Source organism: Podarcis raffonei, chromosome 4 (genome assembly GCF_027172205.1).
Source record: "Podarcis raffonei isolate rPodRaf1 chromosome 4, rPodRaf1.pri, whole genome shotgun sequence".
Taxonomy (NCBI): Eukaryota; Metazoa; Chordata; class Lepidosauria; order Squamata; family Lacertidae; genus Podarcis; species Podarcis raffonei.
The window spans coordinates 10,884,452-10,901,648 of record NC_070605.1 but is presented as its reverse complement, the minus strand read 5'-3'; the positions used below and the strand labels follow the sequence as shown (position 1 = coordinate 10,901,648).

At 45.9% G+C, this 17,197-nt stretch overlaps 1 protein-coding gene across 1 annotated transcript in view; it reads right to left on the bottom strand.

Moving 5' to 3' along the window:
* Window positions 1–976: 976 nt before the first annotated feature.
* The window catches only part of CAPN5 (calpain 5), a 77,260-nt gene continuing 61,039 nt past the window's right edge, over window positions 977–17,197 (bottom strand). The window contains exons 5-13 of the mRNA XM_053385440.1: window positions 15,242–15,434; window positions 14,370–14,563; window positions 12,459–12,536; window positions 9,784–9,979; window positions 7,138–7,260; window positions 5,818–6,014; window positions 4,736–4,857; window positions 4,324–4,460; window positions 977–2,295 (exon numbers count right to left, since the gene is read on the bottom strand). Of these exons, the coding sequence (XP_053241415.1) occupies window positions 2,113–2,295; window positions 4,324–4,460; window positions 4,736–4,857; window positions 5,818–6,014; window positions 7,138–7,260; window positions 9,784–9,979; window positions 12,459–12,536; window positions 14,370–14,563; window positions 15,242–15,434 (1,423 nt within the window). The 3' untranslated portion in view covers window positions 977–2,112. The remainder of the gene's footprint in view (window positions 2,296–4,323; window positions 4,461–4,735; window positions 4,858–5,817; window positions 6,015–7,137; window positions 7,261–9,783; window positions 9,980–12,458; window positions 12,537–14,369; window positions 14,564–15,241; window positions 15,435–17,197) is intronic.

The following is a 17,197-nucleotide window of genomic DNA, read 5'->3' as shown; positions in this document are numbered from 1 at the left end:
TCAGAAACATCACCTATGGATCACACGCCCAATGCTGATTGTCAATTCCCTCTCTGAAAACAATCTCAGTTTTACTAAGAAACAGCAACTTCCAAGTACCAAAAGCCCAAGTCTATGTCCCTAAAGAATGGGCGGAAACAGCGAAGGAAGTTTTGGCTAGAATAATAAACATTTGAGCTGTTCTTTTTATTTTAAAACAAACAAACCCCAAAGTAAACATCTGAAGGTATTTTTGGTCCCGATAAACAGATTAAATTGAAAGCCCTATTGATGTTATGGCTTATTTCTTGTGGGTAATATTCCCATCACACACACAAACACACCACCCTGAAATGCACAAGTTGGAATTAAATCTGTGGCTGAACTCTCCAAATGGAATTCCCTCCCATTTCAATGCAGAAACACATTTTGCTAATGCTCTCCAAAATGATCACCTTTAAAAAAAAATCAAAATCAAACCTTCCTTGCATATAGAAATCTAGCACACAGAACACCAGGGAGATAGCGACCTTCTTGCTCATGAGGCTAGTTTTCTACAAGCAGGGAGTGTCTCTTATATGGGAAATACATGACAGATGTGATCCCTCTACTGTCCTGGTTTTGCTGCATGTACAATGCCATCTAAAAACAGCAGGCACCTTCCATATGGTTGCAGTATGCGAGAGCAAGGGTGCATAGGAACATGGGAAGGTCTATCTAGATCAGTATTGTCAACACTGACTTGGCAGCTGCTCTCCAGGGCTTCAGGCAGGGATATTTCTTGGCCCTGCCTGGGAACAGAACCTGAGACCTTCCGAATGCAGGGAAGATGCTCTAACCACTGAGCCATACCACTGCTTGCTATGGTAACTGTAAATGGTAATGGAAGTTCAATGCTTGTTGGAAGTCACGTACAAGTCACCCAAGTCACTGGGTGTCTCTGCACCTTGTAGTAGTGACTTACATAGTTCCAACTATGCACTGTGTGAAATTCTTTCGCCTGGCCTGAATCTCTTTACATCCATCTTCATTGAATTGTCCCCAAGTTAAAAGAGCGGAAGAAAAATTTCGCCCCATCCACTTTCTCCAAACCGTGCATTTTATACGAAAACTTTCCACCCCTCTCCCACAAAGAGACATTTCAACAGGTCTTGCATATCCAGACCATTCTATATTCCCTTTATGAGACCCACCTCCCCCTTTTTGCTCAGGATTTCCCAGGAAATGGCAATGCTTATGTAGCCACGCAGCTGAAATCCTGAACCAATTCTGCAACCTCTGGCAATCACGGAATCTCTGGCTAAATATTCACCTCTTATTTTGTGCAATTGCATTCTGGGTTTTTGCTAGTCAATGGGTGCGACGGATATGAGCCACTAAAAGCTCCACCGTTCTGCTACAGGAAATATGGCACTCTGAGATTTCACTTGGCTTCGCTCACACGTTTGCACCCATGAGATCTAGAACCTTGGTCTCTTTAGGAAGAAAAACAGAAATCTAAATCAGAGGCACAGCAATGTCTGCCCTCAGTACGACGCTTTCCAGACTTTTATCGGCCTGCCACAAAATCACAACACAGATGCAAGTCCTGGGCAGAGAATTTGCCTGCCCCAACTTGTGCAAGGAGGAAGCATCGAAGCAACAAATTCCTGGTGTTTCTTCCTGAGCATCCTTCAAGCGAGGCCTTGTCTCCTCCCTGCCTTTTCCCACGTTTGGGGACAGCACCCTTGGGGATATGGGAATTAAGAAATGAGCCCTTCGCCCAGGTTGGCAATATGTGGTTTTTTTCTCAGGCTGGGTACAAAGCCCACACCCAGCCATGCATGTGCGCATGAGAGACAGATTTCTCTGTGTAAACATACAGCCCCGAGTGGGACTCCTTTATACTGCCCAGAGGCCCAGAGCTGGCAGTAAAATTACGCCCGGGACTTGTATTTGAAAACACTTTCCCCCCACTTCTTGAAAAGGCACCGTTGTATAAAAATCAAAACAAAACAAAACAAAACCGAACGCGCTGGTCCCCTTTTAAAAGTGAAGGCATGCACAGTACATGATGCAGGTACAGATATAAACGTATATGCTGTATATTGCGAGATCGGATGTACAGATGGCACAAAGGGAACCGTTCTTCTTTTAGATGTTAGTCAGGACGTTGCTGGTGAGCAACTGCACCTTGAGGGTCCCCGGAAGCTCGTTGACACGTTTGCTGCCTTTGTCCTCCAGGTGGAGGATGTGCATCGACAGGAGGTTGTTGGGGTCACCTGCAAGGCTCACCTGGCCCAGAAAGGTGTCGCTGATAAGGTTATGGTCCCAGACCTGGAGGGAGAAAAGCACAAGTTGGTGGACCATCGGAGAAAGAACGCGTCCACAGACCAGGGCATCCACTCGCATCCATGGTGGACCTAGCAGACCTCGACCAACCCAAAATCTTTAAAACTAAGCATCTAGTCCTCATGATTGAAGAGAAAAGCTGCACATAGTTAAAGGTAAAGGGACCCCTGACCATTAGGTCCAGTCGTGGCCGACTCTGGGGTTGTGGCGCTCATCTCGCTTTATTGGCCGAGGGAGCCGATGTACAGCTTCTGGGTCATGTGGCCAGCATGACTAAGCCGCTTCTGGCAAACCTGAGCAGCGCACGGAAATGCCGTTTACCTTCCCGCCGGAGCGGTACCTATTTATCTACTTGCACTTTGACGTGCTTTCGAACTGCTAGGTTGGCAGGAGCAGGGACCGAGCAACGGGAGCTCACCCCGTCGCAGGGATTCGAACTGCTGACCTTCTGATCGGCAAGTCCAAGGCTCTGTGGTTTAACCCACAGCGCCACCCACGTCCCTGCACATCGTTAGGCTGCGATAAAAAGAACAGCCGCTCCAATACTTTGGCCACCTCATGAGAAGAGAAGACTCCCTGGAAAAGACCCTGATGTTGGGAAAGATGGAGGGCACAAGGAGAACGGGACGACAAGAGGATGAGATGGCTGGACAGTGTTCTCGAAGCTACCAGCATGAGTCTGACCAAACTGCGGGAGGCAGTGGAAGACTAAACAACAAACAACAGGTTATGGGCCCAGTCCTGAGTGGGCAGAGACAGAGTGTGAAAAGAACCCAGTGACTCAGTGTTTCTCAAGCAGCTGGCTGTATGAAGGCGCCAGCAGAGAGTGTCTGTTTGAGACCAGGAGCCAAACAGTTCTTCAAGCCACGTGTGAGTAAAGACTGAGTGGAAAGCTGAAAGCTGGGTGGAGCCATGGCTGCACTTGAAGCTGGAGCTCAAGGCGGAGCTTCATATTTTCCAGTAGAGAAACTGGGAGAATCCAATTATATGTCATAGAGTTTACAGATGTGGGCATTTTTAAAGAAAGAAAAATGTTGGACTGTTATTGTTAACCCTCCTGTAAAAGATGAGGATGAAGAAGTAGACGAAGCAGACCAAAGACTGGAAGATAAAGCCTATGCCAATCTAATTTTGAGTTTAGGTAAAGGGTAAAGGGACCCCTGACCATTAGGGCCAGTCGTGGCCGACTCTGGGGTTGTGGTGCTCATCTCACTTTATTGGCCGAGGGAGCCAGCATACAGCTTCTGGGTCATGTGGCCAGCATGACTAAGCTGCTTCTAGTGAACCAGAGCAGCGCACAGAAACACCGTTTACCTTCCCGCCGGAGCGGTACCTATTTATCTACTTGCACTTTGATGTGCTTTCGAACTGCTAGGTTGGCAGGAGCAGGGACCGAGCAATGGGAGCTCACCCCGTTGCAGGGATTCGAACTGCCGACCTTCCGATCGGCAAGCCCTAGGCTCCGTGGTTTAACCCACAGCGAGACCCATGTCCCTGCACATGGTTAGGCTGCAATAAAAAGAACAGCCGCTCCAATACTTTGGCCACCTCATGAGAAGAAAAGACCGAGCAACGGGAACTCACCCTGTCGCAGGGATTCGAACTGCCGACCTTCTGATCGGCAAGTCCTAGGCTCTGTGGTTTAACCCACAGCACCACCCACGTCCCTTTTTGAGTTTAGAGAAGTCTCAAATATCTCATGTGCGAGACCTTGAAACAGCAAGTGTGATTTGGAAAGCACTGAGAGCGATACACATTAGAGACACTGCTGGCAGCAAAATTACTCTAATGAGAGCTCTGTACCGAGCCGGAATAAGTGAGGGTGAATGTGTATCAAAACACCTTCAAAGAATGCGTGATTTATTTTCACAGTTAAATGAAATCTTCTTTTAGGGGAGCCAGTGATCTACCAGTAATCTACCGCAGGCGTCTGGTGGTCTACCAGTAGATCACGATCTACCTGTTGGACGTGCCTGCTATAGTGCTATGATTCTTTGATAAAGAAAACCTCACCTGAATGACAATGGGCTGCCCTGGCTTCTTCCGGTAGAACAGGCCTTTCACATCAAACTCTGGCGTCACAGTGCTTTTCACCACCGGCGAACGGATCTTCTCGCCTTCACATTTAATGATCACGTAGGGGTCCGCACCTGAATTGAAACGACAACAATGGCTGCTGAAGCCCTGAGGCCGGCTTGTCAGCAGCCCAAAGCTCCCCTGCTCTTTTGAAGCAACTTTCCCCCTCTCCTAGCTGTCAACGTTTCCCTTTTTTCAAGGGAAATTCCCTTATTCCGAATAGGATTCCTCGCAAGAAAAGGGAAAAGTTGACAGCTATGCCCCCTCTCCTCCTCCTCCTCCCCCTGCAGATTTCGGGCGTGTCGCGTGGGTGTGGTTGGAAATGGGGGGCGTGATTGGGGCCCTGTACCTTCTTGCGAATCCTGGTGCTTCAGCCCGGAAGCCGAGACGACGTGGACTTGCGACACCATCTGCGGGTAGCCACACATCCCGCTCCAACAGGTGTGTGGGGGCTCGTCCAGCGTCAGCTCCCTACAGGGTGGATAAAAATCAATGATATTTAAAAACGAAAAATCAATAGAAATTGGATTTTTTAAAATTTAAATCAGGTTTTTTTGATTTAAATTGGATTTTTAAAATAAAATGCTTTTGGAGGGAAAAGCTTTCTAAAGATAGTTTTCTATTTAAGTTCGATTATAGTCCAAAGGCCATTCATCCCTACAGGGTGGATAAAAATCAATGATTTTTAAAAAGAAAAATCAATAAAAATCAGATTTTTAAAATTTAAATCGGATTTTTTTTATTTAAATCAGATTTTTAAAATAAAATGCTTTTGGAGGGAAAATCTTTCTAAAGATAGTTTTCTATTTAAGTTACATTATAGGCTATTTATCAGGAAACAAGGGTTTGTTTAAAGCTTTTCATGTGTGCTAAAACTCAGTCTAAGTTTTTTGTTTTGTTTAAATCATTTAACCACATCAGTTAACAAACATGGATACATATGCTATAATGTTATGTTGGGGAAATGATTATTTTTCTCGAATTTATTATTCCAAAAATGAAACCTTGGTTGTAAATATTAAGATTATACCAGCAAGAATGGGTCTTTCTGTAAAAAGAAAAAAAAATGATTTAAATCAAGTCTTACTGACTAGTGATTTAAATCGATTTGATTTAAATCCACTTTCTGTAAAAAAATAATAATTAAATCAAGTCTTACTGACTGGTGATTTAAATCAAGTCTTACTGCCTAGTGATTTAAATCGTGATTTAAATCGATTTGATTTAAATCAAATCCGTCCTGGTTCCCTGGAAAGAGGAAGGAGGAGAAAGACACCTGAGAGACGTCAGTGACTTTGCCCCTGAACTCCAAAAATCCTCTATTATCAGAGTCCCACGAAGCGCTGGGTGGGCAGGCGGACAGGTGCAAATATGGTCCTAGCCAGGGTCAAAAGGCTACAGGAAGCCTCCACTCCGTAGAGAGCAGCTTACTGGCAATCGGAAGGCACATCTGTGAACACCCTGAGGAGGAACTCGCCCACATGGCCGGCCTCGAAGGTGGTGGGGATGATGACGTAGCGCCCTTCCTTCAGGTCCGTCCTCAGGAAGACGATGCGGGAATTGATGTAGATGGAGCTGGCGACCTTGGGCTGCAGGGTGTGCATCCGGTAAGCCCGATTCAGCTCCACCTGGGCAGAATAAAGCACAAGAAAGAGAATGAGAAGAAGGGAGAGTGAAACTACGGAACTCCCTGCCACATGAGGCAACCCAGGTGGCTTTAAAAGAGGACCTTATCTAACAATCAGTAGATAAGGTTAAAGAAGAATGGGAATGTCATCAAAATTATTTGACAAAATTTGGTCCCAATAATAACACTTGTCTGTGTCTATATTCATTTCACAGACAGAAATATAATTTCATAGCCCAAGATGGGGACGAATAATGAAACATAGATTAAAAACAGTAATACTGTAGTTGAATTGAAACCGCAATGAGTAGACGGAAGTCAACAAATCAACAAATCTGAATATATTGAACACTGCTTACTGTCGATTGATATTTTTATTTTTTTAACAGTTTTTTGGTTTTGCTGTTTGTTTGTTTTTCCTTTCTTTTTCTCTCTCTCCCTACCTTTTGTTGTTTATTCTTTGTGAAGTTATTATATTTTTATATATACAGTGGTACCTCGGGTTAAGTACTTAATTCGTTCCGGAGGTCCGTTCTTAATCTGAAGCTGTTCTTAACCTGAAGCACCACTTTAGCTAATGGGGCCTCCTACTGCCGCGCACCACCGGAGCACGATTTCTGTTCTCATCCTGAAGCAAAGTTCTTAACCTAAGGTACTATTTCTGGGTTAGCGGAGTCTGTAACCTGAAGCGTATGTAACCCGAGGTACCACTGTAATATGGAACGCCCTTCCACCTGAAGTCAAAGAGAAAAACAACTACCAGACTTCTAGAAGACATCTGAAGGCAGCCCTGTTTAGGGAAGCTTTTAATGTTTAATAGACTATTGTATTTTAATTTTTTGTTGGAAGCCGCCCAGAGTGGCTGGGGAAACCCAGCCAGATGGGCAGGGTAATAATAATAATAATAATAATAATAATAATAATAATAATAATAATAATAATAATACATATTTATATAATTATCGTAGATTTCTTTTATTATGTACACTGTAACAATTATTTCAGTCTAAGAATATCCAATGTAAAATAAACCCATCTTTTTGATGTTCTTTTTTTTTTTTACTAACGGGGAGAAGGAAGAATCAGAAACAGGCCAGCGGTTCACACAAACACACACTCCTGACCTTATAGATGTCGAATCCGATCGCCAAATTCTCTCCCTTTCCCTCCTTCCGATTGGTCTGTTTGGGCTTCTGTTGGATGCACATGAGCACTTCGTCTTCTGTTTTCTTCACGTCAAAAACGTACTGGGCAGGAAAAGGAAAGCAATGGAAAATGAGACGGGTTTAATTGGGGGGGGCACTTGGTTGGCAACCTCCAAGCCAGGATCTCTAGCGCCCACCCTTCTCTGGTGGGCTTTCTTGGCTAAGAGGTTGAGCTACAAATCTGGGAATTCCCGGTTCGACGGAGGTTTAAGGCCATTTCCCCGTCTCTACCCGGCCTGAGCTCCGGAAAAGGGTTGTAGCTCAGTGGCAGAGCAGTCGCTTGGCATGCAGAAGGTGACAGGTTCAATCCCTGGGATCTCTAGGCATGGCTGGCATAGATCTCGGGCCTGAAACCCTGGAGAGAGCTGCTGCCAGCCTGTGTGGGTACCGTATTTTTCGCTCTATAGGACGCACTTTTTCCCCTCCAAAAATTAAGGGGAAATGTGTGTGCGTCCTATAGAGCGAATGCAGGCTGCGAGGCTAAGCCCAAAGCCAGAACAGGGAGACGGAGAACTGCAGAGCGCTCCGCCTCGCTGTTCTAGCTTGGGGACGGCTGCGTGCAAAGGAAGGCTGTTCCCAAGCCAGAACAGTGAGACGGAGGGCTCCATCTCACTCTTCTAGCTTGGGGATGGCTGCGCACAAAGCCTCTGCAGGGCAGTGGGGTGCTGCGCTCCAAAGGCTTCAGGGATCTGAAGCTCGGGTGAATGCACCTTGAATGCACCTTGTTTTAGAGGGAGAGAAAAAGAAAAAAAATTTTTCCTCTGTTCTCCCCCTCCTATGGTCTGGTGCGTCCTATCGAGCAAAAAATACGGTAACTCAGAGCTAGATGCGCCAATGGTCTGATTCTGTATACGGCAAATTCCTACGTTCTCACGTTCCTTGCTTAAGCTGGCCCCAGTCTCTCAGTCCCAAGCATAGGCAAACTCGGCCCTCCAGATGTTTTGGGACTACAACTCCCATCATCCCTAGCTAACAGGGATGATGGGAATTGTAGTCCCAAAACATCTGGAGGGCCGAGTTTGCCTATGCCTGAACTTTATAATAAGATGAGAGCTGTTAGAAGACTCCTGTTTCTCTCCCAGATTTGCGATTCCTAGGGTAGTTTCACAGCCAATCCGCCCTTCCAAAGGGATACTGGGAACTGTAGCTCTGCGATGGGAATAGGGGATTTCCAAACTACTCTCAGCACCCTTCAATCAATCAGTTTATTACAGTCATAGACCAGAGGTTTAAAAATAGCTAAAATACAAAATTATTAAAGCAAGATACAATCAATATAAAAGCAAGCCAGAATTAAAGCAGGGAGACCAGAATTGGTGACCAGCAGGTTAAAACAACTAGAATTATAAAATAAAATAAAACTATAGAATACTACATAATAATATACCCACGTGACTTCCCTCTCCCACTACTCATCATCTCTTAGTCTTACAGTTCTTGTTTACATTGCATCTTATATATCTCATCCTTAATGTTCTCAATACGGTTATTTTTTTCCTCTACAAACTTAATCTATACAGATTGAGGTTGAATCCTGACAAGACAGAAGTACTGTTTTGGGGGGACATGAGGCGGGTGTGTGTGTGGAGGACTCCCTGGTCCTGAATGGGGTAACTGTGCCCCTGAAGGACCAGGTGCACAGCCTGGGAGTCATTTTGGACTCACAGCTGTCCATGGAGGTGCAGGTCAAATCTGTGTCCAGGGCAGCTGTTTATCAGCTCCATCTGGTACGCAGGCTGAGACCCTACCTGCCCACAGACTGTCTCGCCAGAGTGGTGCATGCTCTGGTTATCTCTCGCTTGGACTACTGCAATGCACTCTACGTGGGGCTACCTTTGAAGGTGACCCAGAAACTACAACTAATCCAGAATGCAGCAGCTAGACTGGTGACTGGGAGCGGCCGCTGAGACCATATAACACCGGTCTTGAAAGACCTACATTGGCTCCCAGTACGTTTCCGAGCACAATTCAAAGTGTTGGTGCTGACCTTGAAAGCCCTAAACGGCCTCGGTCCAGTATACCTGAAGGAGCGTCTCCACCCCCATCGTTCTGCCCGGACACTGAGGTCCACCCCCAAGGGCCTTCTGGCGGTTCCCTCCCTGCGAGAAGCCAAGTTTCAGGGGACCAGGCAGAGGGCCTTCTCGGTGGTGGCACCCGCCCTGTGGAACGCCCTCCCACCAGATGTCAAAGAGAACAACAGCTACCAGACTTTTAGAAGACATCTGAAGGCAGCCTGTTTAGGGAAGCTTTGAATGTTTAATAGGTTATTGTATTTTAGTGTTTTGTTGGAAGCTGCCCAGAGTGGCTGGGGAAACCAAGCCAGATGGGCAGGGTATAAATTATTATTATTATTATTATTATTATTATTATTATTATTATTATTATTATTTTACATACCAATGTGAGCTGCGGAGAAACCTGTCGCCTTCTTTGCCCTTTGCCAGCTTTCCCAGGTTTTCGAGTCCAGTTGCAGACAGCGGAAGGTGGTCTCAGTGGCAGAGACACGCATTGCCCCCTTGGGAACACCTTGTTCCCCCCCTCACCTGCCGCTCGCTGCTGCCTCACCTGTGGGTTCTGCAGGAAGGTGTCCCTGTTGTTAACGCAGCCCCCGCAGCGGTTCTTCAAGGGGTCTTCGTGCTTCGTCCAGGCCCCCCGCAAGACCACCTCCTCCCAGGTCTTATGGATGCTCAGGTACGACGTGTTGATGAGGCGGCACTTGATGATGTCGGTGAAGTACCTGCAGAAGTCTTCAAACGTCATCCTGCGGTGGGGAAGAGTTCGAATCTCGACTCAGGACCGCAATACCTCAAGCACTGCTTCCTTCCATACGAACCTACCTGAACCCTGAAATCATCTTCCGAGGGTGGCAATGTGAGAACGGGGCCTTCTCTGCAGTGGCTCCCCGTCTGTGGAATGCTCTCCCCAGTGAAGTTCACCTGGCGCCTCCATTATACGCCTTCAGGCGCCAGGCAAAAATGTTCCTTTTAAACCAGGCCTTTGGTTGATTTGATTGACATGCCCTTTCAAAATGTGGGTGTTTTTTGTTTTTTTGAGGGAGGGAGCTATTGGGTTGTTGTTTTTATTTTCATTAGGTATTTTGTGGCTTTATATCTTGATTTTATTCCGTGACCACCCTGAGACCCCCGGGTATAGGGTGGTATATAAATTCAATCAATAATAAGTAAGTAAAGAGTTCGAATCTCGACTCAAAGCCTGGCCAGGTTGAACAGGCCTCGTACCCCTTTCTTCTGGTGTGGCGCCACCTTTAAGATACTTCAGCTAGCTGAATATGACCCAGAAACGCTATCTGAGGACGATTGCTATAGCATGAGACTCTTCATCTCAAGGTTGTGGGTTCGAGCCCCAGGATGGGCAAAAGATTCCTGCATTGTAGGGGGTTGGACTAGATGACCCTTGTAGTTCCCTCTAACTCTACAATTGTATGATTTTGTGACCTGCGAAGTGGCTATTGATGGCTAGAAGCCACAATGGCTCTGCACTGCTTCCACAGCTGAAGGAAGCAATGCTTCTGTATACAGTGGTACCTTGGTTCCCAAACGCCTTGGTTCCCAAACGCCTTGGTTCCCAAACGCCGAAAACCCGGAAGTAAGTGTTCCAGTTTTCAAACCTTTTTCGGAAGCCGAACGTCTGATGCGGCTGTTGGCTATTGTTTCCGGGGCACCTGCACCAATCAGAAGCTGCGCCTTGGTTTTTGAACTTTTCGGAAGTCAAACAGACTTCTGGAACGGATTAAGTTTGGTGCTTCTGTTTTTGCTATTTATTTTGCGTTTTTTCTTTTTGAGTTTTTTCCGGTTAATTTGTTTTTGTGACTGCGTGGAACCCAGTTCAGCTACTGATTGATTGAATGTGTGACTGCGGAAATGGATAAAAGCCAAACAACAACTATCATCAGTGCAGGTATGAAAAATATTGAATTTTAATTTTTATCATCTACAGTACTGTCTTATTTATTTTATACTACAGTACATTGATTGTTGCTTTCCTTTTATGGATCAATGGTCTAGTTAGATAGCAAAATTCATGTGAAATTGCTGTTTTAGGGGTTGTTTTTAAAAGTCTGAAATGGATTGATCCGTTTTGCATTACTTTCTATGGGAAAGCGTGCCTTGGTTTTGGAACGCTTTGGTTTTGGAACAGACTTCCGGAGCAGATTAAGTTTGAGAAGCAAGGTACCACTGTACCCGTTGCTGGAAATCACAGAGTCCTCCTGCACTCAGGTAAGCTTTTTATAGGCATCTGGTTAGCCACTGGTTAACCACTGCTCCACGCTGTCCTTTTTTGTGAGAGAGGCAAACCTCCCTCTATCCACTTTCTCGACAATGTACATCATTTTTTTACAGTTCCATCACATCTCCCTTTAATCATCCTTCCCCCCCAACACCTAAACTAAAAAGCCCTGACTTTTTAACTTCTTAACTTTTTAAGAATGGAGTGGAAGTATTTCGAAGATTATATGTCAAAATATTGTTCTAAAAACGACATGCTAATAGGCTTAGAATAAAAAAATGTAAGCAATAGCAAAACCAATAAAGAAGGAAAAACCAGAATTTAACAAAAATAATTTATTATAGAATGCAAGGGGAAAAGGTAGGAAGCAATATGAAGAAGTCAAATTGCTGTGGAGGGAAGTGGAGTGTGGGTGGTGGGTTTTATAATTAAGTGTATAATTATGTAGCTGTTGTAATTTAGATATTATATTTTATGTGAGGGAATCATTGGGGATTTTGCTTATTATGTATACAGTGGTGCCTCGCAAGACGAAATTAATTCATTCTGCGAGTTTTTTCGTCTTGCGAATTTTTTGTCTTGCGAAGCACGGTTATTAACGGTTTTAAGAAAAAGGAAACAAACTTGCAAGACGTTTTCGTCTTGCGAAGCAAGCCCATAGGGAAATTCGTCTTGCGAAGCAACTAAAAAAACGAAAAACTCTTTCGTCTTGCGAGTTTTTCGTCTTGCGAGGCATTCGTCTTGCGAGGTACCACTGTATATGTTAAGTTTCAATAAAGATCTTTGGGGGGGGGGGAATTAAAAATTAAAAAGTCATTTCCATTGCCCGTTTCTGCGCCAATCCCAGGTCAAAACCCAGCACCCCCGTAACAAACTTAAATCTGGGATTGGCAGCTTTTGTACTGAGGAAAAGACCCAATAGTCGCACTGGGCTATGATGAGAGAGATAAATAATTATCTGCTTTTGCTTCATACGCACAACGTTAACTCACCAAAATTCCCCATCGTCTTGAACAGTCATTCCCAGTTTCTCTCTCTCGCTATTGCTGACTTTCTGCCATTCCTCTGAGCTGCGGGGACGACATGAGGGGAAATGCAGAAATCATATTAACTGTGGTTACATGACACATCTTTAGGTACCAGGTGAAAATGTTTCTTGTCAACCAGCCCTGTGGCTGATTAACATTCATTGTCCTTTTTCTTTTCTTTTACATTTTTATTTTTTACACAAACAACCAAAACACAAACAGTGAAACCCCCCCAGGCGGCTGATACAATGATTATACATACCGTATTTTTCGCTCTATAGGACGCACCGGACCATAGGAGGGGGAGAACGGGGGGGGGGGAATTCTCCCCCTCTCTGCTCAGCGCCCCTTCAGCAAAGTGGCAGGAAAAACGGAGCCCCTTCCATTTCTCCTCCCGCTTGGCTGAAGGGGCGCTGCGCAGAGAGGGAAAACTGTGCAGTGCTTCTCCAGGGAAGCGAAGCCTGGAGAGCAAGAGCAATCGGTGTGCACTGACCCCTCTCGCTCTCCAGGCTTCAGGCAGCTATCCGCAAGCCTTTGGAGCGCAGCGGGAACCCCCCGTGCTCCAGGGGCTTCAGGCGGCATCAGCAAAAGCAACGCAAAGCCTCCGGAGCGTGGGGGGAGCGCTCCCTCTGCGCTTCGGAGGCTACGCGTTGCTATCGCTGAAGCCAAGGAGCCTGCATTCGCTCCATAGTACGCACACACATCCCCTCCATTTTTGGAGGGGAAAAAGTGTGTCCTATAGAGCAAAAAATACGGTAATCAATAATAACATATTCAAATCAACCACATGTACAATTCTATATACCTTAACACTCCTCCCTCCACAAGGTTTATTTAACTTTCAACATTTTAATTGCCCCAAATTGTTCAAACCTGCCCAAATAATTCAGTATCTTCTCAAACCAATCCTCCTCCTTCTCACTGACCTTAAACCCTTTCATTTTATGTATCTTCACAGTTAGATATTCTAAGATTATAATATTTTTCTATTTTTCCCTCCGTTGGTTCACGCCTAGCTCTTCCGCATTTTTCCAATTACTCGCTATAACCTGTCTGACTGCAATTACCATCATTTTTAACATTCATTGTCCTTTTAAATGTTTTTTTGGGGGGAGTATGGGGTTTGGTTTGGTTTTTGTTATGCATTTGGCCTTTTTATTTGGTGCATTTATGCAGTGAACTGCCCTAAGATCTTCGGATGAAGGGCAATATACAAATTTAAGTAAGTAAGTAGTTATGGGTTGTTTTTCTCATACATATTGCTGTATTTTTCTGTGTATAAGACTAGATTTCCCCCCAATTTTTTAAGTTTAAAATTGGGGGTCGTCATATACACGGAATGTTGCAGTGAAATATATAAATAAATTTATTTCTTAATTTTGGGCTCAAAAAATAGGGGGTGTCTTATACATGGGGGGTCATCTTATACACGGAAAAATATGGTATTCTTTTATCGATTTCAAGGAAACAGTGCTTGGGGGGCGGTAGGCGTGGAACCAGCTTATATCTACAATATTTATACAATCTGTCTGAGGAACAATGAAGTTGGAGTCTGGGAGCCACCAGCAGTCCACAACATGCTTCCAGGGGGTCAGTGAGACCACAATTAAAAATATAATATGATGGGATGCCTCTCTCTCTCTCCTTTCACACAGCAAAGTAAATGCCAGGGAGAGAAAAAAACAGCCCAGCATCTTTTCTTCCCTGACAGGCTAGTCTTCTATGTGCGGGGAAGTCAATTTTTATTTTATTTTTGTATGGAAGAACAGCATGCTGCCATCTGAACTGGTTTGTCCCATCAGTAGAAACATGGCCAAAGGCATTTAGACAAGGTGGCGCCCGTTTCTGGTGGGCTTTCCTCCCAGACATACTCACGTGTCACTCCAGGGTCCGTTCCACTCTTTCTCCCCCCAGGGGTTCCTCAGCCTGATCATATCGAGCTTTTCGGACTTGAAGTAGGATAGCAGGCCATGGCCCAGGCGGACTCTCCTCACGTCCGTCACGGCGTAGGCGTGCCCTTTGACCAGGCCGCAGTCCAGCCGGGCTTCCATGTCGGCCGCGGAGGTGGCCTTGCCGAGGGGACAAAGGAAGCACAAGAATTAAACAGTGCGCTTAGAAACATCTGCCCAAGGGAAACTGGCAAAGGGTGAGGGGAGGTGAAGGAGCCAGGATGAAAAAAGCTGTGAGCCTCCACTCGAGGCTCGGCAACGAATTATTTCAGCAAGCACCTCAGCGCCAGAATAAGTGAGGCAGAAGAACAGGGCCTGATCAGTGGTGGCACCAAAAACAGAACACACTTCTTGAAAGGGGAATAAATAGCATTCTGTCTTCTGGTGCCTGTTAAAGACTTCACCAGTCCCCTGCCTCTAATATATTTAAAGGGTTTTTTCGTTGGTGGTCTTTACGTTTTGTTTTACTTTCGCAACACGCTACTACCAGACTTTTAGAAGACATCTGAAGGCAGCCCTGTTTAAGGAAGCTTTTAATGTTTAATAGGTTATTGTATCCTATTAATCTCAGGGTTGCGGATTCGAGTCCCAGGTTGGGTGGAATATTCCTGCATTGCAGGGGGTTGGACTAGACGGCCGCTGTGGTCCCATTCAACTCTACAATTCCGTGGACACCAATCCTAATGGATTAAGCCAATGCTTACATCTTGCGCCAGATCTTGGGAACCACTTAAGATTCAGGAGACGGCCAGGCCCACCCTCCTGCGGTTACGCCAACAAGAACTGCCGGCTCCTTACTTTTATGGAACAGCTGATGAGACCGCCCCGGTTGTAGACCTTCAACACCCGCTCAAAGAGGACGTTGCGTTTGGCTTCGTCGTTCGCGTAGTCGCCTTCCAGCAGGTCGATGGGTTCGGAAACGCCGCCGGTGAAGTCCACCAAAGCGTCAGCCGTGTTGCCTCCGTCTAGGGCCTCGTAGCATCCTGAGAGTCTATGCAGTGGGGAAGAAGAGCATAAGAACATGGGGCACGACAAAGATTATGCCCTCCTGTTTGTGGAGTGGCATGGCGTAAGCCAGGGGTCAGCAAACTTTTTCAGCAGGGGGCCGGTCCACTGTCCCTCAGACCTTGTGGGGGGCCGGACTATATTTTGAAAAAAAATATATGAAGAAATTCCTGTGCCCCACAAATAACCCAGGGATGCATTTTAAATAAAAGCACACATTCTACTCATGTAAAAACACCAGGCAGGCCCCACAAATAACCCAGAGATGCATTTTAAGTACAGTGGTACCTCAGGTTAAGTACTTAATTCGTTCCGGAGGTCCGTTCTTAACCTGAAACTGTTCTTAACCTGAAGTACCACTTTAGCTAATGGGGCCTCCTGCTGCTGCCACGCCGCCGGATCACGATTTCTGTTCTCATCCTGAAGCAAAGTTCTTAACCCGGGGTATTTCTGGGTTAGCGGAGTCTGTAACCTGAAGCGTCTGTAACCTGAAGCGTCTGTAACCCGAGGTACCACTGTAATAGGACACACTCTACTCATGTAAAAACACGCTGATTCCCGGACCATCGGTGGGCCGGATTGAGAAGGCGATTGGGCCGCATCCGGCTCCCGGGCCTTAGTTTGCCTACCCATGAGATAAGCTCAAGACTATGCCACATAATGGTAAAAGTTAAAGGACGCCTGGATGGTTAAGTCCAGTCAAAGGCGACTATGGGGTTGCAGCGCTCATCTCGCTTTCAGGCTGAGGGAGCTGGCGTTTGTCCACAGACAGGTTTCTAGGTGATGTGGCCAGCATGACTAAACCACTTCTGGCACAACGGGACACCGTGACAGAAACCAGAGAGCACGGAAATGCCGTTTACCTTCCCGCTGCAGTGGTACCTATTTATCTACTTGCACTGGCCTGCTTTCAAACTGCTGGGTTGGCAGGAGCTGGGACAGAACAATGTGAGCTCACTCCATTGCTGGGATTCGAACCGCCGACCTTCTGATCAGCAAGCCCAAGAGGCTCAGTGGTTTAGACCACTATGCCACATATCACGCCCTCTAATAGCAAACACAGCTGTTGCGTTTAAATGCTTAGAAGCAAGAGGTGTTGCAAGTTCAGCAGCAGAGATCGTTCTGCACGTAACTTTAGGGTTAATTCTATTCTCAGGGAACCAAGAGGGAGGCGATGGCAATGCTTAATAGCCAGGCAGAGCAGCATTCAGATTGGCTGCATCGTTCTGAGGGAGGTTTTCCTCTGTACGTCTGACTGAATGTCTTCCTGTCTATGTACAAGGCCTGAACAACAACAGACAAAAACCTCTGTTTGGTTCTCTTCAAATTATACCGTATATTGATTTGTTCAGTTTCCTCAGCCAAGCGTTATCCTCCGGATTTATTTTCTTTCTGCGTCATTGAAGTGACTTTGTTAACAAGAGGGAAATAGGAGTTCACATCTTTTTAATTTTTGTCAGCGGTGTATCCAGGGCGACACACTGTCAGGGCATGATGGTCTGGGTGCCGAGACAGGAATTGAGGTATTACAGAGAAACATGATGGCCGCTGGCCAGGTCATCCAGAAAAGAAATAGCCAAACAACCTTTTTTTAAGAAAAGATGGCTGGTAGGGGAGTGCGGGGGGGGGGGGAGTTACTAACGCCAATGTCCCAATAAGCCCCTTGACCCTCAAAATAGGGAGAATTTTGACCAGTCCCCTGTGAACCAATGCTGCCTGTTTTTCACAACCAGAGGAACATAACAGGTA